The sequence below is a fragment of the Macrosteles quadrilineatus genome, unplaced genomic scaffold, assembly GCF_028750875.1.
Source record: "Macrosteles quadrilineatus isolate MER2022 unplaced genomic scaffold, UCM_ALF_1.0 Scaffold_9__3_contigs__length_116548681, whole genome shotgun sequence".
Classification (NCBI taxonomy): Eukaryota; Metazoa; Arthropoda; class Insecta; order Hemiptera; family Cicadellidae; genus Macrosteles; species Macrosteles quadrilineatus.
This window is the reverse complement of record NW_026542602.1, coordinates 61,390,382-61,416,242: the sequence shown is the minus strand read 5'-3', so window position 1 is coordinate 61,416,242 and position 25,861 is coordinate 61,390,382. Positions and strand designations below refer to the sequence as shown.

Below are 25,861 nucleotides of genomic sequence, written 5' to 3'. Positions count from 1 at the left end.
GGACATACAGCGGGTCGTGACATCATAATACAACGTCGTGACATCCTGACGATTAATTGCCGCCTTGGAAATAATACCGCCATTACCGCTCATGAGGTTTATGTGAGAGATAATGGGATGAAAGTGTCTCGGAGACCTACTAGCTGCGAGCGAGTGGTTCTGAATGAGTTGTAATGGGTAAATGGTGAGATTGCGAAACACTTTCGAATCGATAAGACTACCCATGTTACATTTAGTGGATGCTGGATATCATTGAGGAATAAGGGGTGACACAAAAGTTAAAAAATACTTATAAACTCAATTACTAACAAAAAATCTGTCCTTAAACATATAACCGAGGTGTGTTGCTAGCCTAGTTTTATCGTTTCGGAATTTGGTGCGGGATGTACTGAATCCTTCCGAGACTATACCAAATCATCGCATTTATTTAAGTCACTTTCCCTCAAACACATTTATTGTATTTTCTTTCAAAACGCCACTGGCATAAACACCATCTTTTAAAACACAGGCATACTCGCGATCCGGCTCGAAGGACCAAAAGTTGACAGAACCGCGGGTTGGCGGGAAGGGAAGTTATTAGGCGTGTGAACTTGATTAGCATTATGCAGATGAAAGGAAGTGGCCGTGTCAATTGGTCGCCGAGGTTCGGTTCCCAGCGCAGCTCCTGTAATCGCTTCCTCGGTGGTGGAATGTCGGAACAACGACTGGAAAGTTATGATTAGGCTAATCGAGGGCAGGACCCCCGCAACGTAATGGTCAGTTGGCGATCTTGGCTGCGACTTGCGCCGATATCGACGTTCTGCGGAACAGGTTTGTGACGACTTGCGGTTGTGTGTTTCAACTACACAGCGTCAACATATGGAGTAGTAGAGATGCAATTCCGATCGTAAATTTGTATTCAGTTTGGTGAGTGCGTTGGTGTCAATTACTGATTTACGTCGAATAAGTAAATTTTTAACTTAACCAAATTGGAGTTGAATATGTATTGTAAAGTGTAGCATCTTGTATATCGCATAAAGATGTCATTCCAATAACATAAGGGAGATAATGAATTTAGACAGCATCAAACTGTTATAGTGATTTAACTTCAATGACTTAACAATGACTTACTCTTCAGTTGGTTCTTACAGATTGGTAGGCTACTTGAGTATCTAAAGTTTAACAGACGTAAATGTCAACTAGTGGCATGAGCTATCTATAAGCTGAACTAGCAAAGAATTGACAAATCGAAAACCTCTAGATTTTTATTTTATTGGACGTTTGTCTAAGACCAACTTTACGGCAGAATCGGCTCGAAAAAATGTTAGCCTAACTAAACAAACCATATCCTACGAATTTATATTTTTTAGGGGAAACGTGAGCTTAAATTTTAGTTCAGGTGTCCACAAATATGGAGTTTTTATTTAAAACTGACTGTATAGTTTGCCTTGATATTTATAACCAGCTGCCACATTAATACAAAAATATTTACAACTCTTTAGGCCTATAGTGATCAAGAAACATTGTATCATAACTACACCAGACCGTAAAGTGACCCTCTCAGCGTCTTTGATTTTAGATACAGCGAATCAGACCTCCCAAAACCATTGACTTAGTTTCACTACGCGAAGTATACATCCTAATTCGATTCTCTTTAGATACTCTAAGACAATAACATTGACAAGGGGTAAACAAAAGTCACCATTCAACAAAACAATCTGTTACAATTTAATTTGCTAAAAATAGAAACTACAACACAAAAGCCCACTGTTTCAGTCAGTGAGAGAGGTAATTAAAACATCGTTGATAAGAAAGGAAGAAGCGAGAGGCCGGAGGACGACGATGACCCTAGGCCTAATGAAATACAATTAGCAGCGGACGGCGCGGCGTGTGACGAGCTAATGTGTCCGTGCACTAAATAAATATCGTCATTAGGAAGGCGAACAATTAAATTCACAATTACAAGTTGCCGAGCGCGTGAAACATTACGGTGAGAACGGTACTTAGACCCTGAGTGACCGCAACTGGCCTGCGTGGATAGTGGCGAATCGCAATTGTATCAAGTAGTAGGCAAAAGTTGAGATTTACCTACAGTGTACAATTTTTGGCAAATTTCCCCTTTGGGGAAGAAGCTATCACGGTAGGTGTCCCAGGAAGACCTAGAACCGGAAACGATTTACTTTTTTCATTGTGATGTCTCTAGAGGTCAAAAACTTTTATCCGTGGGCACAACAAATCGAGCAATCTTGGTCCGATTTTGATTAAAATTGACATGAATTTGTAATTCTGAACAAACTAGATTGACTTCGCGAACCATCAACACTGTTTTAGTCGACGTCACCAATACCTAAGATCCAGTAGTTTCCTCAAAATCCCAGCGGTCCAAACACACCAACATGAATGGAGATCAGTTTTGTTTCGTTGAAGACGCGGTTGTAATCGGATTGCTGGAACAGCTTCTGGCTTACGATCACTTCCCAGCTTCAAAAACAACGGTGAAAAACAATAGAGCGACCGGACCGCATTCCCATCACAGATGACAGCCAAACGCCGGATGACTCCTTAATGCGGCGACTTAACGGATGAAATCCTCGCGGACGGCCGGTATTAACATGTCACCCGCCGGATTAGACCGGTAGCCGGTAAGAGCTTTTTTATCGATTCCTTAATCGCGGTCAATTTAAATAATAGCTTTGAACCCGGCGGTCCGGTCCGTGGGTTTTGCTTTTTTCGGTGTCAGGGGCACTTACCAAGTCAAACATGTCACCTCGTCGCCGCCCGCGGTGCTGACCGCTACAAGCTCGGCTGATAAGATTCCGACCACGGGCAGGTGTTCTGTGACAACATTCTTGTCCACATGGGCGACTTTTGTTACAAGATTATAAAATGTATTAGTATTAGTTAAGTCAACAAAAGATTGCTGGAACACATTCGTTGTTTTAGATATATTTGTTGACATTTTCCATCAAGATTACTCGAAAAACATGTTCATGACGTTTAAAGTTCTGGAATCCGGTCGCGTCTTCAGATGGGAAAGGATGCTGTAGAGTGGGAGTTCCTCAAATTATATAAATTTACCGTAACCAAACATGAACTTAAAAAAAATATAAATCAACAGTGTTGAGATGTTTTTTTAGTTGACAATATAGCAAAATAATTCGTATAATGTCAAAATGACATTGCCATCATATTTTACTTAAAGTTGGCAAACAATTACATGAACGCAGTTTCAACCAATCCAATTTTTAAAAGTAGACAATTACAATTTCTACTAATCAAGATCCTGATGCTTTATCCTGGATTTTTTAGAGTATATTTTGCTGTTTGCTCTTTACAATTTGTTTGCAATACTACAGTATACTTCACAAATATTTTGTTTTAATTGATTAAAAAAGCTGGTGACTGTAACAAGAAATAAACAGTCCTCACCAAACTCTACACACTGAATAAAAAGATAATTCTTTCTAGCTTTTCCACAAAAATGACAAATCTTTGAGAGACTATCTACACACACATCCTCAAACGCCACTACGTACTTCAAACGCACCGATCTTTAAACATCAATTACCGAGGTAATTAACACTCACAGACACCTAGATAATCAATTCCCGCAGCACATTTACGGCGACAGGTGGCAGCGAGTGCGATAAACGCGATCGCAAAGATATCGCGGGGACACATCGCGGAATGTGACAATCTAGATGTCGCCGGGTAACTCTAGCTGGTCGTACACTCGCCAGATGACGACCAGCATCCGTATCTTCATCTACATCTAGCGGCGACACTTGGCCGAACACGGCCTGGAACCTTTGACATGAAGGTTGATGTCAACGTGAGTGAATCTCACTATGTTTCATGATGGTATTCATGTGAATCAGCGGCATGACCACAATGTATATCACGTACATTCAAGCTTGGACTGGGGATGGTAGAAAAGTAGTACAAGAAGGAATGAGTGAAGTTTTTTTGTTAGGTGAAGAGTCATAGGAAAAACAAAGTGTTAAACACATTTTAGAGATGATTGACACAATGTTGAGTTCGTTGAGATTTGACACACTGTATATGATAGGAGGTTTTAAACGTATCAATGAGTAAGAGGAGAAGGAGAAGAGCGTAAAAAAGTTGTTCCTGAAGCTAAAATGCCAGGTTGCACGTTTAGAGCGATACTCTTATGATTCAGTTTTTTGGTAGTATAAATAATGTAAATTATAGTACCTATGTAACAGTTTTGTAGGATTGTATTTGGTGACAGTTAGTTTCGTGATGTTTCAGTCCAGGGAGCCGAAATCCCACCTGACCGAGGATGTTCTAGTGTTGAATCAGTGATATAGTGGTTTGTAGAGTAGGAAGTAGTAAGTGAGCATTGCAGTGGTATATAGGGATGTAAAATGGTTAGTATACTGGTATGAATAATGGTCGATTTGTATTTATTTATAGTGGTATGGAGAATGGTAGAGTGGTACAGTAGAGGTTCACCGACCCAAGTGCCACCGCCGCGTCAACCTGTAATTTGGCCTCGTGTTAATGAAATCCCCAGGAGAGGCTCGTTACAGGAACACTCCTTCTCCGTGTCACTGGCGAGGCCTCCAGCGACTCTGTAGTCAATGGTGTTGTCCGAGAGACCTCTAGTGATTCTGTAGTCAATGGTGTTGTCTGAGAGACCTCTAGTGACTCTGTAGTCAATGGTGTTGTGTGAGAGACCTCTAGTGACTCTGTAGTCAATGGTGTTGTGTGAGAGACCTCTAGTGACTCTGTAGTCAATGGTGTTGAGTGAAAGGCTGAAAGACCTCTACTGACTTTATAGTTGGTGTTTTAGCCGTCTCCAGCTACTGTGAAGCCAATTACAGTATGTGGCATCATGAAGGAAAAGTTATGCGATCTCAAAATATCCACACTTCAGTGTTAAAACACTTTTAGACAAACTAGATGCAACTGCGGAACTTTCCTAATCAAAATAGGGATTGAAGTTTTCTATCGTCAGAGTTTCATAGGAAATATGCCTCATATTGGAAACAAAGAAAATTTTTCAAGCGATAACGTCTACGTCTTAACGAAGGGATGAAATATTAGCCCGTGGATATCTTTGTTTCTTGTATATTTCTCTTAAAAGGCCACAATGAACAAATGAATTGGTAGGTTACATTCCTCTTCATCTATTCTATTGGATACAAACACTCTTCTCGTTTGAGGCTGTGTTTAGTCTCAGCGGCGTCACAGGTAGCGGAAGAAGTTCTGTTCTTTGATAGAACAACTCCAACAACGCAGTGGAGATGAAACGTCAAAGACACCTGCACTGTACACAGGCTATTCTGGACCGTGTCGTCACACCTTTATGGCGTTCCATAACCGTAAACACTGTAAACTCCCGCCAGATTTATGGTAAACTATGGTCAAAGTGGGATTTTTTGTTTGTGTTTGTGAACAAGTTGATCACTTCAGTAGTCAAAGATACTAGAGTAGTATTTTGTCCTGACAAGAATGAAAAATGGGTTCGTTTATGGTAATTTATTTCTATCTAAGTTGCAAAAGTTTTATTTTACGTTTATGTTTTTTATTGCAATCCCAAAACACGGTTAAAGATCGTAGAAAACTATACAAACTTGTATTGTTGGATACACATGCATGTTTTAAATTTGTGGTAAGTACCCTTAATGGACCCTAATTTTTTTCGTTTATATGAAGAGAATTACATGGCGAGTAGTTTTACAATATAGTTATCATACTGTTGTGTCTAAATATTTAAATTGGAAAAGTTTTTGATACGATGGTTCATAGAAATGGTTATGTTAACAATTTCAATAGAAAAATACCATAAAGTAGTAACACTAACAATTCAAAAATTTTCAAGTTCATCGAGTGTATATTTACACCTTTCATAGGAGTGCCACTATATAAGCTATTTATGATCAAACACAATTAAAGTTTTGGACCATGCCTTGGTTCTAATCAACCCAACCTATCCCACCCAACCTAAAATAACCTAAACCATAGACAAAAGAAATACCAAAAGAAATAATGGTCTATTGTCTGTGCCTAAACATAAAAAGGATTTCAGATATGTGTAATATTTCTAGCTGAAATAAAACATAGTGTTTTACAAGTGTAACGAAAATATTTTAAAATCTCAAAGTCGACGTACTGCAACTAGATTCCTAGTAATATAATAACCAATTCAGTACTCATAATGTAAATATAAAAATACTAAAAGATTCTAATAATGATAATAAGCTACATTGTTAAATTTAATAAAGTAGTCTGGAATATGAACTGTAGAAATACTGATAATATACTAATGTATAAAATATAACCTAACTTATCAAACATAACCTAAATAAAACCTAAAAAAGTATTGTATAAGAATTACCTCAAAAGACTTTCTTTTAGAATCAGTTTTTCCCCTCATTCCTGATATCCCCTCAACCAGATTCTGTTAGATGGCTTTTAGTCAAAGTAAGCTATTTCACAAACACAAAACATTTTGCACTAAATTTATCACTAGAATATGCACAGAACAATTACAGAACAATTCAACATAACAAGATTCAACGCGTCGTCACCGACTACTGGCAGACAGTATTGTTGCGTCATTTGATCAGCTGTTAACTCAACACAAATAAAAACAGATTCATCAATACGCTCGTTGGATTTTGTCTTTAAAACTATTTATCGACCAATATTTTGTATCTTGTAGTAGAAATTATTGTATTGTAGTCGACCTGCGCATAGCCTAGTCTTAGAACAAAAAGTATAAAATAATATTTTCTAAAAGAATTAATTTACTTATTGCTTAATTCTTTGATATGTAAACTAGCTTAATATTACAACTAGGGAGACTTAATTGGTTACATGTATCCTAAATCTATTGGTTTCGTAAACCTAATAATAACTTGATAAACTAACATTTACGCAAGTTTTCTTGTGATAAAACTTAATAGTATTCGATTGTTTTACAGTTACCAGATTAAATTTCAGCTTATATTGAAAAAAATAAAAATATACTGTATCAGCAATCTGACACATACTTTCACCCATTATTCTCAACAACTCTTATCGTGTGCAAGCTGTGGGAGTAACTAAGATATTTATGGGAAAATTCGCAAAAGTTGCAATAGTTTTTGATACTTTCAACTTTTACAGGGTATTCCTAAAAAAAGATTTTAATCGAAAATTCAAACTAAAAAATATTGACGAAAACAATACTTTCTCCATATACTGTAGAGAGGGGGAGAAATTAAACTGCCCTAAGAAAAAGACACGAGTTTATTTCAATAGGATAAACTTTACCATATAACTTTCTCATAACAAAAAATTTAAATTTTCAAGGACTAATAATTTTCAACGCTGATAAAGCTGTGGTTGGTGTCTTGTATTCTATGTAGATGGACTAGAGAAACTTAATTATCTATATAATTAATACGCTACACGAAAGTTTGTCGGTTGAACTCCTCCGCCAATTCTTAACCGATTTTATCCATTGACATCTCATTGGAAAGAGCGTGTCGCGTAGATTTGCAAACTAACCTTACATTTTTGAAAAAGTCCCTTGGGCTCTGCCCCAGTGGCTTTAAAAGTTCCCATGTTATCCTTATGAAGAACATAATTGTTTACATTTTGATCAGCTGTATAATTTTATTGCTGTTATTTACTTTTCAATTCAATGAAACACATTGAGTACATTTATTTACTATTTGAGTTTGTGTAAACATAACCCCCAAGACGGATCGTGTTAGTATGGTTGTATCTTAAATTTGTGTATTTATCGTTGTTTTGTGTCGCTATGATGGATTGTGTTAGCATGATTGTTACTTAAATTTGTGCATTTATCGTTGTTTTGTGTAGCTATAATTTGTTTATTATTTGTTGTTTTTTCTTTTAAATGTCTCCGACGCAACGACAGCGAAACATAGACAGGAGGCGCAATCGTGATAACGACCGCAACTACAGAACAGTGGCGCGTAATAGGCTTAACTCATCAGCTTAACAGTCTAAACATGAACCTGGACAACTTCAACTATTTGGTTACAAATGCGCCCTTACACTACCCCAAAACGACTTTTCGTTCTCAATTGGCCCTCTATTAATGACCTGTGTTGCCTGTACAGCGAGGCATTTTGAGAAGGAGAGAACCGTCCGGAATGCTTTAGGTTTATCAATAACGAAGATAAACAGGGTCTGAGTTACACAACGGTAATATTTGAGTTGACTCTTTTAAATTCATTGTAAATATGACTGTTATTCAATCTGAAATAACTCCTGTAATACTTTGTAATTGCTCGAATTCGAGCAACATGTACACTAGTTTTCATTAAACTCTTTCGAAACTTAAGCCCCCAACTTTATTCATACTTGTGAACTGGCAAATCTACTAGTATTTAATCCAAAAGTAGTGTACATATCCAAATCCAAACCCGATAACTCACACAAGACCAAGACAAACACCCATGTTGACCAATGTGTGGGGCGAGCGCAGTTGGAGCGCCCCGAGCGCCTTCTTTGACGTATTGACTCTTCTTGTTCTCAAAAGCGCATTTTTGGGTCTTGGCGGGGCTGTGTAAACACGCCTAATGGGCAATTTGCCCGCTCAAATAACCCTTGCTTTGGGCAATCGGATCTACGCAAACCTCAGTAATTGCCCGCTTTGTACCTCCTTCTGATTGAAATCTTGACCTTTGGTTTAAAAATGGTATGTGCAAGGATTATTTATTGATTTATGCGTATTTTCCTACTCCCCTCATCTGATGAATAGAGAAGAAATTAACGGGATCAGCAATCTGACATATACTTTCTCCCATAAGCTTGTCAACAACCTTTATCATGCGTGGGAGTAACTATGATATTTTGTAGGGAAAATCACAAAAGTTGCAATAACTTTTGAACAGTAATTGTTATAGTAATGGGGGTTGCATTATTTGGTTCAGAATTATAAGGACCATAACACACTACAGGTGTGGTCTGTAGCTCTGTACACATCCAAACACACAGACATCACTTCGAAAAACACTTTTTTGGGTTCAGGGGGACTCAAAATGGATACATCCACTCAAAATTCAAACTCGAAAATTTTGAAAACAATACTTTATCCATATACTATATATAGGGGGGGGGGGAGTAAAAATGTATAATTAAGAATTAAGAGAGTAACATTATTAGCACTTATTAAGTTAGCAAAATTCTCATATAAAAAAGAAATTCCATGAGCCAATATTCGAAGAGGGTTTTTAGCCCATTAAATTTATTTAAAATGTGTATTGCATTTGCATTACAAGAACTTTTCAACAAAACCATATTTTTTGTCAACTATTTGCAACGCTATACTTGAGATGAAGTAATATAATGTTATATCCCATGTTCAGTCTTTGGCCCATGTACCCTCAAAAGGTCCATAATATCCTTAAGATAGATATTATGGCTCTGATATGAAAAAAAATATTCTTGTATAATATTAACTTTTCATTTTATGTACCAATAAAATGTCCCCAGAACCGTATAAATTTCCCTAATCTGAATTTAAAACAATCATTACAAAACATAACAAAATAAAACCACGGTAGCAGTGTTTCTTAAAAACTGGTAATTTCTAACCCATAAAACACATGGAAACGTACCTGGGGCAGCTAGTACATTTTAAGACGGCTAAGCCTATATAGTAAAACACAAAATATCAAGCTCTGTGTCATAATTAGATTATAACCGACATGACAGTTTTAGGAGCAAATCTACCAAATCTAAAGGTATGTCAAGGTCAATTGTGAAAGGAGCAGATGCCTCGGGCTAATGTTTAATGGTTCATTCACAAACCATCTTATAACTGATGTCCCTGCTCTGGAATCGTACCTGCCCAAAAATGTCCTGGTTGTCATTGACCTAGATCTGCATAGAATCTATAAAACGAAACCATATAGTTGATCTTAATTGCGCTTAATATGTTATGGAAACCAGTATTTAACACATAATTATACAGTTTGTGTTGTTGTTACCTGTTTGACAACCGTGTTTTATATCTGTTGCATTAAATACAGGCATCCGTTAAATTTGGCTTTTTAGCGAATTTTCCATAAAGGAAATAAGCTATTACCGTAAGTCTCATGGTAAGACCTAAACTTGAGACCGATTTACTTTTTTTGTTTTGAGGTCTAATTCGAGCAAAAATGATCCGATTTTGATGAAATTTGGTACAAATGTGTTAACCTACGTTTATTCGAACGAGTTCGCGAACCAGCATAATCGGACCATGGGAACGGGGGTTTATGGGCGGTTTTACGGGGTAAAAATGGGGTTTCCCATTTATGACCCTAAAAACAAAAGTTTTTGCAATTTCTTTCCAAACCATTTTGTAGAGTTTAAAAAAAGAAATAATTTAGTATATTGAAGCGCTGTTGTATGCCTAACGGTCACGGAGAAAATAAAAAAGTGTAATTTAAAATCCCATGTTATTCTTAAGGAGAAAATGCAAACTGTTATAGTTTACTTGTCTATGGATATACGTTGCTAAATTTTGGCAAATTTATTTGCCATCCTAAACTATTGACGTATGGTCAAAAAACACGTTTTACCTTCCCCATAGCAGCAAACCTAAGCACCGATTAAATCTAATGTTATTTAAATTGGGAATAAATAATTTGTGGAAATATTTTAGTAAAAATGTAATCAGACAAGTTGAAATTCGCTTAGTCTGCAGGTTGCTGCGGCGGGGTATTTTAAATACATTTAGAACTTTAACAGATATCATACTGTATTATACATAAGTTCATAGTCGAAGTATTGTCATAAGAACACTTGTCAAATCCATGTTTGCATTTAACAATTATTGTTAGATTTGAACTAGTGAACCTCTGGATTTGGTACATCCTACATAAAAAACGTTTAAATTTTGTACGTTATTCATTAGGGTTGATATGGTAGAAAAATGTTTAGTTTCATCATTGTAAGTTGGTTTGTCTGAAATCAACAGTGGATAATACAAGAAGTATGTGTATGAATGCGGCTTTATTTTCAAAGCTCGAGGAATTACTGTCCATTGTCCATAAAATACCAAAACACATAGATAAAGAATATTTTTAGTTTCGAGTTCAATTAAACCCTTAACTTTAAAAGGTAAGTAAAAATGTATCGCAACGCAATCACAGGGCGGAGAATATCGGTCTCTGGATCTTAATTACTAAGCCAGTTCAAAGGCACAAAGAATATAGCCCGAGTCCGAGAGTGGAATTAACTTTTTTAATTCTGCTGTTTATACAGGACTGGTGCTCGATTATTTATCAGCAGTCGCCTTTGATAATGTTTGGCTCTCAGATTAAAACTCGGATCTTCTTTACGCTGAATTAAGCCTGATCCCCGAAGCGAATTTTGTATCAAAGCGGGTATTTCTTAAGTGACCTTTTTAATTGTTCGTTGGGAAAAACGCTTACTTCATCACTGTTTGTTGAAGTTGAGGAAGACTTTTTTAACTGAGTAGTGCAGTTGTATTCTTTAATTACTGGAAGAGATACTTGTTAAGCAATTGTGTAATACTATTATACAATCCTTGGGTGTATAGTCAAAGAAGTTTGAAATCAGGTTTAGAGTATTTTATATAGGTTGTCGACTATATTCTGTATGAGGGGACCTGTCTCCTGATCCTCCCGGACTTAGTCCCCAGGTAGACGGACAAGTCAGGAGACAGGTTCCTTCATACAGACTATACATTTTTCTCAGACCTTTTGTGGTATATGACTACAGCTATGTTTTCCATGTCAAAATGTTATTATTGGAAATTTTTATAAAAACTATTAAGAGTTAGAATAGGTTAGGTTAGACATAACCTTCAACTTAAAGGGAAAGGTTATATAAACGTAATTGACAAATTATACAGTAGCAGTCGACGGATTCGTGTACAGTAGAATATATTTTATACAAAAATTTGCCAATGCGAAATACTCTTTAGCTAAAAATAGACGTTACAATAATTTGTTATTTAGCTACAAATTGTTATGATGAAATCACATAATATGAAAAAGTAACAAAAACGAATTCTATAGTAACGGAAATAAAGCAAATTTCCTTCTACCTATCTCTAGATAACCCTTTACTATGACAAATCTATAATGGTGTACCTCTATTTATTCAAGCACTCAAATACTTTTAACATTTAAATTCTTTACAACACTCAACCCAGCAAAAACAAATTCTTATACAAAATACCCCCGGAAATACAGACACACGAAAGTCGCGCGGTAATATATCGTTATTACTCGCTGTAGAGACGATCCGAGGTGTATCTTCACGACAGCACGGAGGAAAATTGTGAATCATGGGTTTACTAATAAAAATCTTGCCTGTCGTGCGTTCCCCTGAATCCTAATATCAGTTAAGTAATGAACCGACAGGGATAGTCGCGCTACTGGAATGCCTTATAACGCGGGATGTATACACGGTACAGCGTTATGCTGTTCACCTCACTTTTATGAGAATGGGGGTTAGGTTTACTAGTCGCTACTAAATCTACTGTAAAAAGCATCACACACTTACCAAATTATACAGGCAAACCTCAATCGAACTTTGCTTTTTTCAAGTAAACTTTGTTGTTCAACGTAATGTAAACATCTATAAATGACAATCAAAAGATTAGGGAAGAATGTAAACAAACAAATCTAACAGCTGATGCGTTTTCAATATTTTAGTGATTAAATACAGACAGTTTTTCTCAAAAGTTCGCGATCCTTATTAACGATATATTTGTATATAGATTTTTTCCTTTTCCCTCTATACAAAAAATATGTAAAAAAAATATTTTTTCGTTAACATTTTCAAGTTTGGGATTTGAGTGGAAATGGATTTTGGTTCTTCCTGAACCATCAAAATAGTGTTTTTTGAAGTGATTCTGAGTATGAGATTTGGATGAAATTTGGTCTTGGGTACTAAACCATGTCAGTATTTATAGGTGTTCTTTTTCAATAATTTTAATAGTGATTATTCTATTCATTTAATTTAAAAACAAAACAGTCAGATTTTCAGAAAACCAGTTCACCAATTTTTATTAAAATTTAATATGTTGTTGTCCTGTTGGCTCTAAAAATAAACTCTAACTATTTACACTTGCTGTGCTCCCTATATACAACTCTTCCCATAAAAGTAAAATAATACTAATAAAAAATTATAAGGTGAAAAGTAAACGTAAATACAAATTTGTATTTTTTCCTTTAAGAACTACAACATACGTTATGAGCGATCTTCACACCCATTAGAGTTATCCTCCACGGATATTAGACAAAAACTGTATAGGTATCATAAACATAAAAAATGACGTCACTCTCGGATCTTATTCTAATAATCCTAACACCTAGTGCGGTAGTTTTGTACAGTTCCAATTAAATAATGTTTACTTTCGAGCTGGTGACGTCATTTGTTTATGTTTATGATCCATACCGTTTTTGCACCAACATCCTTGGAATCCTCCCACCAAAACGTAAAAACGAATTCATCATCAAAGACGTTCAAAGTTGATATTTGAAATTAAAAAGCGGCAAAGGCGTTTAAAATATGAATGTCTTGGAGTGCGGTTCATCTGCGGTTGACTCGTTTGATCCAGCCTTGAGTTAACCGTTTAATTAAAAATACCCCTACAAAAGACGGATTAGAAATGACTAAAGGAATGCAGAACGTTGCGTTGTTTGAAGACGGTTCCATTCGTCCCCCCTCAAGGAACTTTCTGTTGAAAGTCGATGTAAGTATTATTTGAGCTGTGGACGTTATTATTACAAGTTTTTAATCGTGCACAGTGAAGTTGGCATGACTGCAGTTAGTTATAGTTGTCACTGCAGGTAATCTTTGTAGAACCATTATTACATTTTCTCTACACTTCCTTCAGTAAAAGTTTTGTATTTCTATATTTCTGTTAACAACTTTATTTTTTACGCTACGAAATGTTTTCGGATTCAGAATTCAAACAGGATATTTTGTATAGCAAGTGATACTTTAGCGGATTGCCAATTTCGGAAACCTAACCGTATGTCTCACGGACCTGGGACCGGAAAAGTATATCCTAAGGTTACACAACTCAACACGATAATCCGAATGGAATTGTTGGATATTCCTGAACCCTTTTTTTAAAGTGTTGGAAAAATGACGAAGATTTATGTTTAAAACGAAGTAGAATATTTGTTTGATAGAAATGTCCATTACACTTTTTCTTAGAATCCTGAAGACTGTAATTCTTATAAGAATATAAGTCTTGTCATTAAATCGCACTGCTACTTCAAGAGTCCATATTAACATTTTAAGAGGATCCGAAAGCCTAATAATTTCAATGTCATTAAAAAACTATGAAATTAGTAACAATAATACACAAAAATCTCATGAAAGGGGTTGAGACGCCCTTAGCTTAAAAATATATGTCTTAACTAATTAATTATTATTAATGTCCTAATTAACCTCAATGCTAATGATAGAACAAAAATGATGATATATCATAGGATTAACTGTTGCACAGCTCAATTTCTTGGTTATCAATGTTAAAAAAGTACAAGAAGCAGTACCAAGTCAGAAATTGAAAAGAGTTATCGCTCAATTACACGGGTTTCAACTTAATTAAATAAGATATTGTTTTTCCTTGCAGGTAATCGTAAGGTAAATGATTTACTTTATCGTTTTTAGGTGTTTTCTGAGGTGGGAAGGTTCCACGGCGAATCGCAGATATAGGAACCGCCTTCTTCTTCTTCGCGAACGGTTTTACAAAAACCACAGACAGCGCTGGTGTGTAATTTGCTGGTCGTGACTGGCCGACTGATAAGAAGGATTATCAGTCATCTGGCCTGATGACGCCAGGTGCAGCCCTGCGAAACGTCGGCCTATCGGAGATACGATGATAAACTGTGACTGTAATTGATTTCCATCGAGTGCCAAGTGTGAACCTGTGATATATGGCATGGAAATAGTTGGTTTAATGTTATTTTTTTTATCATTGATTTGATTACAATCAACGATAGGTTTCATAATTCATCATTTTGAGGAAATTTTTTTTAGTTTCAGTGAATTTTGACAAGGATATGCTACACAATAATAATATCAAAATATAGATGTACTAGCTGTACCCGTTGGCTTTGCCCCGTTTAACTTCTTAATTTTCAAGATGAGCTCGTTCGCATGGCTCTATCACGTCCTGGTTGAAGTTCGTTCGCTACGCTCACTCACCTTTAGGTTGGAGCTCGTTCGCTGCGCTCACTTGCCTTCAGGTTAGCTCGTTCACTACGCTAACTCGCCTCCAGGTAGAAGTTTGTTCGCTACGCTCACTCACCTTTTAGTTGCAAATTAGCTGTTGTCATAAATAAAAAAAATAATAGTGCTGCACCCTGTTGGTAATCCTTGCAACTTTCAACATCATAGAACAGAACCAACTTGCTTAATTGAAACAGCTGTTAAGATTCATTAATTCCTTTTAAATATGAAAAAACATAAGGTTAACATGGGAAACTCCAGAGCCACTGGGGCGGAGCCCGAGAGTCCGATCAGAATAAAAACAACTTAGTTTTCCTATTTAATGCCTAAAGAATCAATGTGCCAAATTTCAGACTCCTAGGTAAATGGGAAGTGGGAGAATTAGTGATGAGTGAGTGAGTGAGTGAGTGAGTGAGTGTGTCAGTGAGGGCTTTGCCTTTTATAAGTATAGATAATTTATGATATTCTATTATATTAGAGGCAAACTTGAAAAAAAAACTATTATCTTAATAACCACAAAAGTTTATTTTATTGATTTTATATAAAATCTGAATCTAATTCAAATTCATGACTTGGTTTCGTCGGATAATCGGATTTAAAGACATTAGGCAAATGTTTTAAAAATTTAGTCCTTATAAAAGAGCACCCCTTTTTTAAGTTTAAAACTTTCCGACATATTTGCTTTATATTATATTTTTTAACTGACGTGTAATCAGTTAGGAACACGATTTGTCAGGTGGTTAGATCCCACCATAGTTCAAAACCCACCAATCACCATAATATGATAACGGTATATGTCGATGGCCCAATGCCCACTTGAAGCTAGATACAGCACATGTGGAAAACTAAATAGAACAGATCACTCGGAATAGGACAATTCCACTCGCCCTTAATTTTTTTACTTTATTAAGAAAACCTCGTGGTTTTTTCCGTCCATTTGTAGTTTATACGCAGCATCTTTACAATCATAAAGATAAAGGATGACAAGGAATTAGAAGGACTTACCACCATAGTAGCAGAGTGACAGTATTCGCCTAACAATTAAAAGGTTGCCAAATCGATCCTGAGCAAAAATCTATAATTTTTATGGTTCGAGCCTGGACGCAGCTGTTACTAATCTGCTTTAAATATGATCATGGCTAATGACACAGCTGATCTTAATCAGTATCAAACATTCTTCACTCATACTTTGGTTAAAATACGCAGCATCTTTACAATCATAAAGATAAAGGATGACAAGGAATTAGAAGGACTTACCACCATAGTAGCAGAGTGACAGTATTGTTTTAGTTAGAAAATATAAATAAAATTAGAAGCTTTAACATTTAAAGTTCAGAAGTTTATTTACAATTCCACTCAAGACAGAAACATAAACATGACTAATATTGTTTACCTCCAACTAACATATGATACATTTAACATATGATAATATGTGAATATAACATTATAATACATCTTTCCCCTTTAAAAAACAGCAAACAAATTTGAAAGAATTAACTAAAAACAATAACCAATAATAACCAAAACAAATTTGAAAGAATTAACTAAAAACAATAACCAATAATAACCAACCAAACTTCTCCCTTCTTTTGAGACCATATTATATTGTATTCTGAAATCTTGATGGTAGCTTGATTTCTCTACGAGGTCTTAGTTGTACTGGCTCGTCTTGCCTTGGAACTGACTGGGAATTGTTTTGTTGAGTGAGTGATGGTTTCAGATGGCGGTGATTTCTTCTTAATGTAGCCCCGTTGTCACCTTCTACCCAGTAACTTCTTGGAGTTGGTCCTTGATTAACAATCTTTCCCTGCTCCCACCTTCCTTCATTTCTGAAGACAACTCTTTCGTTATCTCTTACAACCCTTAAGTCTTTGGCTGACCGATCATAATATTTTTTCTGCAGCTGTTGTCTTGTATTTAACCTGTCTTGTACTCCATCATTCAGCGTTGGTTTCAGCAGTTCCTCGGTTACAGGGATCGTTGTCTTACACCTGCGTTGAAACATCAGCTGAGCTGGAGAATATCCCAGATGCTTAACGGGCATGTTCCTAAGCTCCAATAAAGCCATTTTCAAATCCTTATTGTCATACTGTACTTTCCTTATCAACTCTTTGGCCATTCCAACTGCCCTTTCAGCAAGCCCATTGGATTGTGCATAGCCTGGACTGCGTGTCACAATTTCAAAATTCCATTCACGGGCAAATTCCCTCATTTGGGCACTGTTGTAAGGGACATTATCCGCTACCATTATATCAGGAGGGCCAAATCTACTGAAGATGTCTTTGCATGCTGATATTACAGACGTTGCTGATTTACATGGCATTTTAACCAGCTCCAACCAGTTTGAGTAAGCATCCATTATGACTAAGTACACATTTCCTCCATATGAAAATATGTCACATCCGATACGCTCCCATGGTCTAGTAGGTATAGGATACGGCATAAGGGTTTCCTTTGCATTACTCCTGGAAAACCTTTCACATATCCTGCAACGAGCCACAAAACTTTCAATGTCTGTAGCCATTCGTGGCCAATAAAGTATCTGTCGAGCCCTAGCTTTGCATTTTTCAATTCCTCCATGCGCGATATGGATTCGCTGAAGCATGTCCTGTCGTAGCTGTCGTGGCACAATCAGTTTGTGATTTAAAAACAATAAACCATCTTCTTCAGATACCATATGTCTTTGGTTCCAATAGTGGCGTACTATCTCTGGGGTGTCTTGCTTCCTTTCTGGCCAAACTTCTTTGCAGTATCTCTTCACAATAGCAGTTTCTTGGTCCTCTTCAGTGTAACGCTGGAATAATTTCTTCTTCTCTTCAGTCATAGGCAATGAACTTGTTAAACTGTGTACTTGAAATTCTGAAGAGACTGTCGTTTCTGTGCATTTTAATGCTGCTCTTGACAACGTATCAGCAATAAGTTGGCTACTACCAGGTAAGTACTTTACTTCCAGATCATAATTCAAACACCTTAGTCTCATTTTCTGTAGCCGACCTGGTAACACGTGCAAATCTTGTTGAAAAATATTTACAAGCGGCTTGTGGTCAGTCTGGATTGTTACTTTATAGCCATAAATAAACCTGTGAAACTTCTCAACAGCAAAAACTATAGCTAGAGTTTCCTTTTCAATTTGCGAATATCTCTTCTCTGTATCAGTCAATGAACGGGACATGAAAGCCACTGGCTGCCCACTCTGCAACAAACAACATCCTAGGCCATCTTGAGAAGCGTCTGTTTGTATTTCAAGAGGTCTTCGAGAGTCAAAGTATACCAAAACTGGTTCACTGGAAATTAATGTCTTGATGATCTTCAGAGCATCTTCATGCTCTACGGTCCATAAGAAGTCCACATCCTTTCTTGTCAAATGTCTGAGGGGTGCAGTGATTTTTACTAAGTTTGGTATGAACCTCGATAAATACTTTAGCATGCCCAATAACCGCATTACCCCTTTCTTGTCCGTGGGTGGGTCCATTTCAACTATGGCCTTTACATAATCTGGGTCGGGTTGGATTCCTGCAGCCGATACTATGTGTCCCAGATACTTAACTTCGCTCTTCTTAAATTGCATCTTGTTTGGATTAAACTTGATTCCAAGTTTAAGGGCTGTGTCCAAAACTCTCTTTAAATTTTCGTCATGCTCTTCCGATGTCGTTCCTCCTACAATAATATCATCATGTACTATGTTAACTCCCTTCAGGTTTCCAAAGCATTTGTAGTTATTTTTCTGGCACAATTCTGGACCCGAACAGATTCCAAAAGGAAATCTACAAAATTGGTATCTCCCAAATGGGGTACTGACTGTGCACAGTTCACGACTCTCCTCATCTAAAACAATTTGAAAAAACCCATCCTTAAGATCCAAAACAGTAAAGTATTTGTAACCACTCAATGTTACCAGAATATCATCAGGGTGTGGCATTAGAAAGTGCTCTCTCATTACCACCTTGTTCAATGGCATCGGATCTATGCAGATTCTCAAAGACTTATCAGGTTTTTCCACGATCACCAGAGGATTGACCCATGCTGTAGGTTTGTCAACTTTTCGAATCACCCCAGTTTCCTCAAGTTGGTCCAACTTTTCCTTTAGTTTTTCCTGTAAACTGTAAGGTACTCTTCGTGATTGTCGAATTTGTGGGATAGCACCCTCCTTAAGCTGAATATGATGAGTGCTTGGAAACTGTCCCAATCCTTCAAAAGCTGTCTTGTAGCCGGTTAAAACATCGTCCTTATCCTTAAAATTCAAACATATCGATGACACTCTCTTAATGAGTCCTAAATTGACACAATCGTTCAGTCCTAAAATCGGCAGTTCATGTTCGACATTCACTACAGCAAAATTCACATCTGCAGTTACACCTGTAATTGTTTTACATTGTAACATCACAAGACCTAGTGGTTTGATTTTGAATTTTTCATCTCCCCAGGCTGAGAGTACATAAGAACTACGTTTTACGTGTGTAATGTTCATTTTCCGTACATAACTAGCAGGTAAAATACTGATCTCTGCACCTGTATCTAATTTAAATTTAACTTGTGTACCACCAACAGTCAAGTTTTCCGTCCACGATTTTTCACTTTGACCTTTCACTCCACTAATGTTTAAGCTTACCGAGCCTAAACTAACATCGCTCACACAAGAGTCTTCATCGTGTTGTTCCTTGTTTGTAACAGCATGAGATTTAATAGTTTTACTCCTACAAACCTTTGCAAAATGATTTTTGCCATCACATTTCGAGCATGTTTTGCCATATGCAGGACATTTACCCCGAACATGTTTGTAGCCGCAAAAGCTACATAGATCATTCTGTTTTTCTTTTGCAATACTCCGCGAAAGTTCTTGATTTGGTACATTATTAACAACACATACACTGTATGGATCCGACTTAGTCCCCGAAAGCTTGGTTTCATTGTGCTCTACAATAGTCCTACATTGATCCTTGCTACTCTCTACAATCATACAGAAATCAATAGCTTTTTTCAAGTCAAGTTTTGTATCTCTTAATAGACGCTCTTGAGTGCTTTTATCTCTTATGCCTAAGACAATTCTATCTCTAATCATATTGTCAGGTTCAAGAAACTCGCATGATTTAGCTGCTATTTTTAACTGCATAACAAACTTACTGAAGTCTTGACCTTCTTCCTGCTTCATTCTATAGAATTTAAACCGCTCAAATATGACATTTTTCAGAGGACAACAGTAAGATTCAAACTTTGCAAGTACGCAATCAAAACTATCTTTGTCATTATCTTCAAATTTAAAAGTATTATATACATCTAGGCCATCATCGCCTAACAGATTAAGCAGCTGCGCAATCTTAATTTCATCCTTAAGTTTCTTACCATGACTAGTAGCTATTAAGTACAGTTCAAACTTCTGACGAAATCTTTTCCAATTTTCACTCACATTTCCTTCAAAACTCATAGGTTCAGGCAACCTAAACAATCCAGATACTTCCATTATTTCTTCTAGGTTTCAAAATACACCTGACACCATGTTTTAGTTAGAAAATATAAATAAAATTAGAAGCTTTAACATTTAAAGTTCAGAAGTTTATTTACAATTCCACTCAAGACAGAAACATAAACATGACTAATATTGTTTACCTCCAACTAACATATGATACATTTAACATATGATAATATGTGAATATAACATTATAATACAGGTGGCGTCCCCATCTCAATTGATGATGGTATAGTTGTTCGAATCTTCCCAACTTCTATCAACAGATATTGAGAAAGTGATTCATCAACCAAACACTATCGCTACGTCACACATATAAACCGTACATCTTGACTCACAACCCCCGAATCCAAAACTCCCGAGGGTCGCTGCTCGAGTTAATTTTCACCGGGGGAGTTTTACAACCGACGACTTTAAACAGAAAAGTGAGCTCGAGACCCTTACGACGTGTCTCGGGTGGTGTTTTCAATGTTTTAACCCGTCCTGGAGTGCTGGCAAGAGGGGGGTTTTCTAATAATTAATCTAGCGCCGAGCGTGAATTGGACGCAGGGGACCCTTAAACGGCGAACTGAAAAATTAACCCGTCTTTGAGCTTATTTGTGCCTGACACCCTCGACATAAAGATCCGTGGTGCGATCTCTTCTGAGAAAGGTTTTAAGCTGACGAATGGAAAGAATATTGTTTAAAATTTATGTGAACAAATATTCGATTTTCCTCAATTCCTTAATCACGTGAGTCGTCAAAGAGCAACTATCAATTTTGATTGACAATCTCAACACCCCGCACCTTACTCAACTACAGTATATGACTTATAAATTTATTTATTTGTAAACCTATTCACCAATTTTACAGGATACAGCAACCTGTGTGCTGACTACTCTATTAAAGTACATGTAATAGTGAAAAATAACTAAGAAAATAACAATGTACAGAGAAAAACAACTACAGAATAATGAATTTCTTCATGTATTTTGTTTTGTAATTTCCATATTCATAGTGTGAAAGTTATTCAGCAGTGCCTCCTTTATGAGGGAGGTTGTTTTCACTTACTTCCACAATCACACTTAAACTTATAATATGTGTTATGTGTACAATTTCGGCTGAATATGATACCGAGTAAAAAATTGAGTGAGATGATATGTTTAGCTTTGTTGCAGACCAAAACCAATACTATCTGTTTATTTCACTTTATTTCACCAGGGATTATTAAAACTAGATAACCAGTTGCTCGAAATCGAGCAAAAACTGAAACTTGTATTAAAAAAGTAAACAAAATACATGAACAGCAAGACCTTAATCAAAGAGTCACTCTAAAATAATTTATATGACTGATTATAGAAATATAAAAATATTATGATGTTAAAAATATGAAAGTAATCTACAATATTTACATTTACATTCACTCTCATTCTGCTTTGGTTATCTCGTATGTATAGTAGACGGGTGCACTTTATGAGCACGTAGATGTCAACCACGCACTGTAAAGTGAGCTTTTGACCTAATGTAGCTCAATAATTCCTCTCTTGACGCCAACTATCACTACAATCAATCAATCAATGTTATTCTAGCATTGTTAAATTATTTATTTAATGTGTTCTGTTTTAGGCGTGTTTAAATTAGGGGCCCCAACCCAGTCTCTGGTTGGGAACATGAGAGGGTAAGCAAGTGGATCTAACGACAGATCTAGAATGGATACGCGTTTAACATTATTAGTGTTGGAAAAATCTATACGATTTATTTGGCCAGGTGGGGCTTTGTTTTCAGCTTTAAAAACTGCTGCGAAATCTACACAGGTAGCACCATTGTAGCGAGGAAAGGCACTTCTTCTGTCTCTTATTATGTACATAAGAATCTCACTTGACTCCTCGGAGCCCTCGTCCCTAGATAATGTCTGCCACAGTCTTCAAAGATTTGCAAATGGGTTGGCATTGTGACCCTATTTCCCGCATAAGGAAAATTAAGTGTTTAATCTACCCTAGTGATTAGCGAACTTTGACTTGAGTTTGAGAAAAGTTCGATTCTTGGGATACCCTTGACTTTGTTATACACCGATTTCCCTCCAGACACTCTCAGATCCTGACAACCTCCCGCCCAATGTCCACCGCTCGTCATAGTCGTAGTGGGCGGCGACCCGCCAAGGGGACATTCCAAAACAGCTGTTATTTGGACCTCGTCGTGCGGGCCCCGGGGTTCTGTCCTTGCTGTACCAAATTGCTTTTTAATATGTTCCCGCCGCGACGGGGACCTGTTTACATAATGGGGCCACGACATTATGGCGCGGGTCGCCGGACTTCACAGCGAAATTACTAGTGATGGGTCGTAATTTTTAGAGGATTGTTTTTGATTTATTTGAAGAGTTTTTAATAGCTTCGTGAAGTTTTGGGTTTTAAATAAGTTTTAGCTTTACATTCCAGAACTAGTTAGCTCGCATCATAATGGGAAGATGTAAATTAATCAAATATTTAAAGCCAAATGGTTATAGCGCTTGCCTTCAAATCTGGAGTCGTATGTTTGATTCAAAGCTGATCATTAATGGATTGGGCAAGCAATTGCTATATAACAAACCGTTGAGTTGACGTTACGTAACAAGACCAGGGTTTAGTCGGTTTCCTTACAAAAATAAAAAATTCCGAGTGGCGAAGATAAACACTCAAATAAAATAAAGATTCTTCCATAAAAAAAGTACCACAGAGAACCCCCAATGATTCATCGATTGATGTATGATGTGATTTAAACCCCAGGACAAAGAAAAGACTGTGTACTCCTGATTCTGTGATTGAACTCATATTTTGGAAGTTATAAACCGCACGCCTGTACCTTACCTACAACTTGAACCCGGCATGCCGGCATGGGGATATGAGAATGGAAGGACCAGATTTCTATTTCGACTTCAAAAGAGAGCAATTCGAACCATCTTTAAAATCAGCTCACGAACTTCATGCAAAGATTTTTTCCAGTCTTCAAATATTTTAACTTTTCCATGCATATACATCCTTGAAACACTCTCTTTTCTGAAAATGAACATTTCCATTTTTTTCAAGTTCCAGATCATGTCCATATTCTTTGCGAAACAGTCTTAATCTTCAGATACCAAAACATTCAACCACCTTTTTCAAAAAACATCTTTATTATAACGGTATCCTGCTTTTCAATGCACTGCTAACACATCTAAAAATTGAGTCAAACCCTGTTGTTTTTAAAAAATCACTTCGAAAATTACTGGTGTCCAAGTGTTACTACCGTGTCCGTGATTTTATTGCTGATGGGTAGTCATGGGCATATGGTATGCTTGGTTCATGAATTGATTACATGTAAATATTGTTTGTTTTAGTAGTTATTTTATAGTTTATAAGACAATCAGTATTTTTTTAAATGTATATTGACTTAGCCAATGCTTTCATGTAAATCTGGCCAAATAAATGACTTATGACTTATGAACTTACCGCGGTGTCGCTAGGCCCAGTTCGGCGACAGTCAAAGATCCACCAGATGTCGGTGTTAAGCAGTAAAGATAATCTTTTAATGAGCCAAGCTCGAAGCGGGCAATGAAATGTCGTAATTGGTCGAACAGAGCCTACTAAAACTGTTTTATAAGACGTCGGACTTGTCTTCACCATTTTTATGACGGTCATTTGAGATTCGCTCGAAGGTGACATATTTTATTCACTGTCGAAGACAGAGAAGTTGAGGTTGAAAATTTCTATGTTGAAAAATGATTTTATTCCAATATTAGTTTCGGGTGTATGTGGAACAAATAAAGTTGATTCATTAGAATATTTATATATATATATATCTTCATTCGTAGGATAAAATGACTACGGACGGTATCACCAATAAAATTCTCGGTCTACCGTGAGAGCCACGTCAAATCGGAATTTACTCTATTAGACGATTCGTCCATGCTATCATGGGGTCTTCTCATTGGCAAAGCTGTGACTGGAAATTTAATAACTTGGATATTCAGTTAAATTAGTTTCCCTACAAGTTTAAAGTCATTGCTTGGAAGATTTGGTGTATACATATGCTTATCCATGGGATGTTTTTGGGTGTCTGTCAATAACTAATTGAATATCTAGATCCATTCCTGTATGTTAGGTTTATGAGAGATAAAGTTGTGTTAGACTGATTATAAGGCTAAATATAGTAAATTTTCTCTCTTTAAAGGAGCATTGCTGCACAGTGGGCAATAGGCAATCCTTCTAAAGTTCCACAAATGCATTTGCAATGAAGTACATACTGAAAAAGTTACAAAAATATTTCTTAACATTTACTTATTTACATTACACAACGTTAACAATTTGTTTATCTAATTTGCACGCCAGAAGAGTCGGGAGCGAACTATTCTAGTGGTAAAGCGTGGAACTTCGGTCACTAAGGTCCCGACTTCAAATCCTACAAATCTCCAAACTACTAAGTGATAATGCCATAACCTCAACACTAAGTATAAAGTAATGTGGAAAACAACCCTAGATCTATCCTGGGGGTCCTGGGGATTCCTTTTTTTCTAGGTTCTAACCAAGGGAGAAAAAGAATATGCTTATACAAAACTACACCTTTACCTTGGCACAGTACACTTCTGAGCTCTAGGTAGACGACGGACCGGAGCGACTCCTGGGAACGGAGGAGGTGATGTCGGTCATTACCGATTGGCAGGACCCGACAGATTTATTTGATAATAACAGACTCGTCCTGCAGGACCCATATCTCACACCTGTCCTGACGACTCGCCCAGGATACGAGACCCTGATGTTGAATTCCTGAAGTTGTCGCATTCCAGCAACTAGGAAAACATAGGAATATGTATAATCACACGCCATACGTTTAACGTGTAAAGTATGCTATAATGAAGAACGTTAAATTATAAGAAAGATTTTATGTATAAAACGAACTTGATAAGGATATTGATTACAATGTAGAAAACATATTATCATGATCAATTGAGATGGGGACGCCACCTAGGTGCGTATTTTAACCCAAATATGAGTGAAGGAGTGTAGAATCATAGATAAAACATATTAAGTGTTGGTTAGTCTATGGTAGAATGTTGTGAGATACTATGTGTAGCTTTGTTACTGACCAAGATCAGCTGTTTCATTAGCCAGGATCAATTATTTAAAGCCCAATGATCATGAACAGCTGGGTCCAGTTCGAACCATCAAAAGCTACAGAGGATAGATCCGGCAACCTTTTGAATACTAGGCGAGCACTATAACTACACAACTATCA

The 25,861-nt window shown here is 36.7% G+C and overlaps 1 protein-coding gene across 1 annotated transcript; it reads right to left on the bottom strand.

Moving 5' to 3' along the window:
• Positions 1-497: 497 nt before the first annotated feature.
• On the bottom strand, positions 498-20,320 carry LOC129003496 (uncharacterized protein K02A2.6-like). The gene is made up of 4 exons (XM_054431792.1): positions 20,293-20,320; positions 16,845-19,527; positions 4,531-4,730; positions 498-841 (listed from the first exon to the last, which is right to left on the bottom strand). Exons 1-4 carry the CDS (start codon positions 20,318-20,320, stop codon positions 498-500), a joined length of 3,255 nt encoding a protein of 1,084 aa, XP_054287767.1.
• Between the last annotated feature and the right edge of the window lie 5,541 nt (positions 20,321-25,861).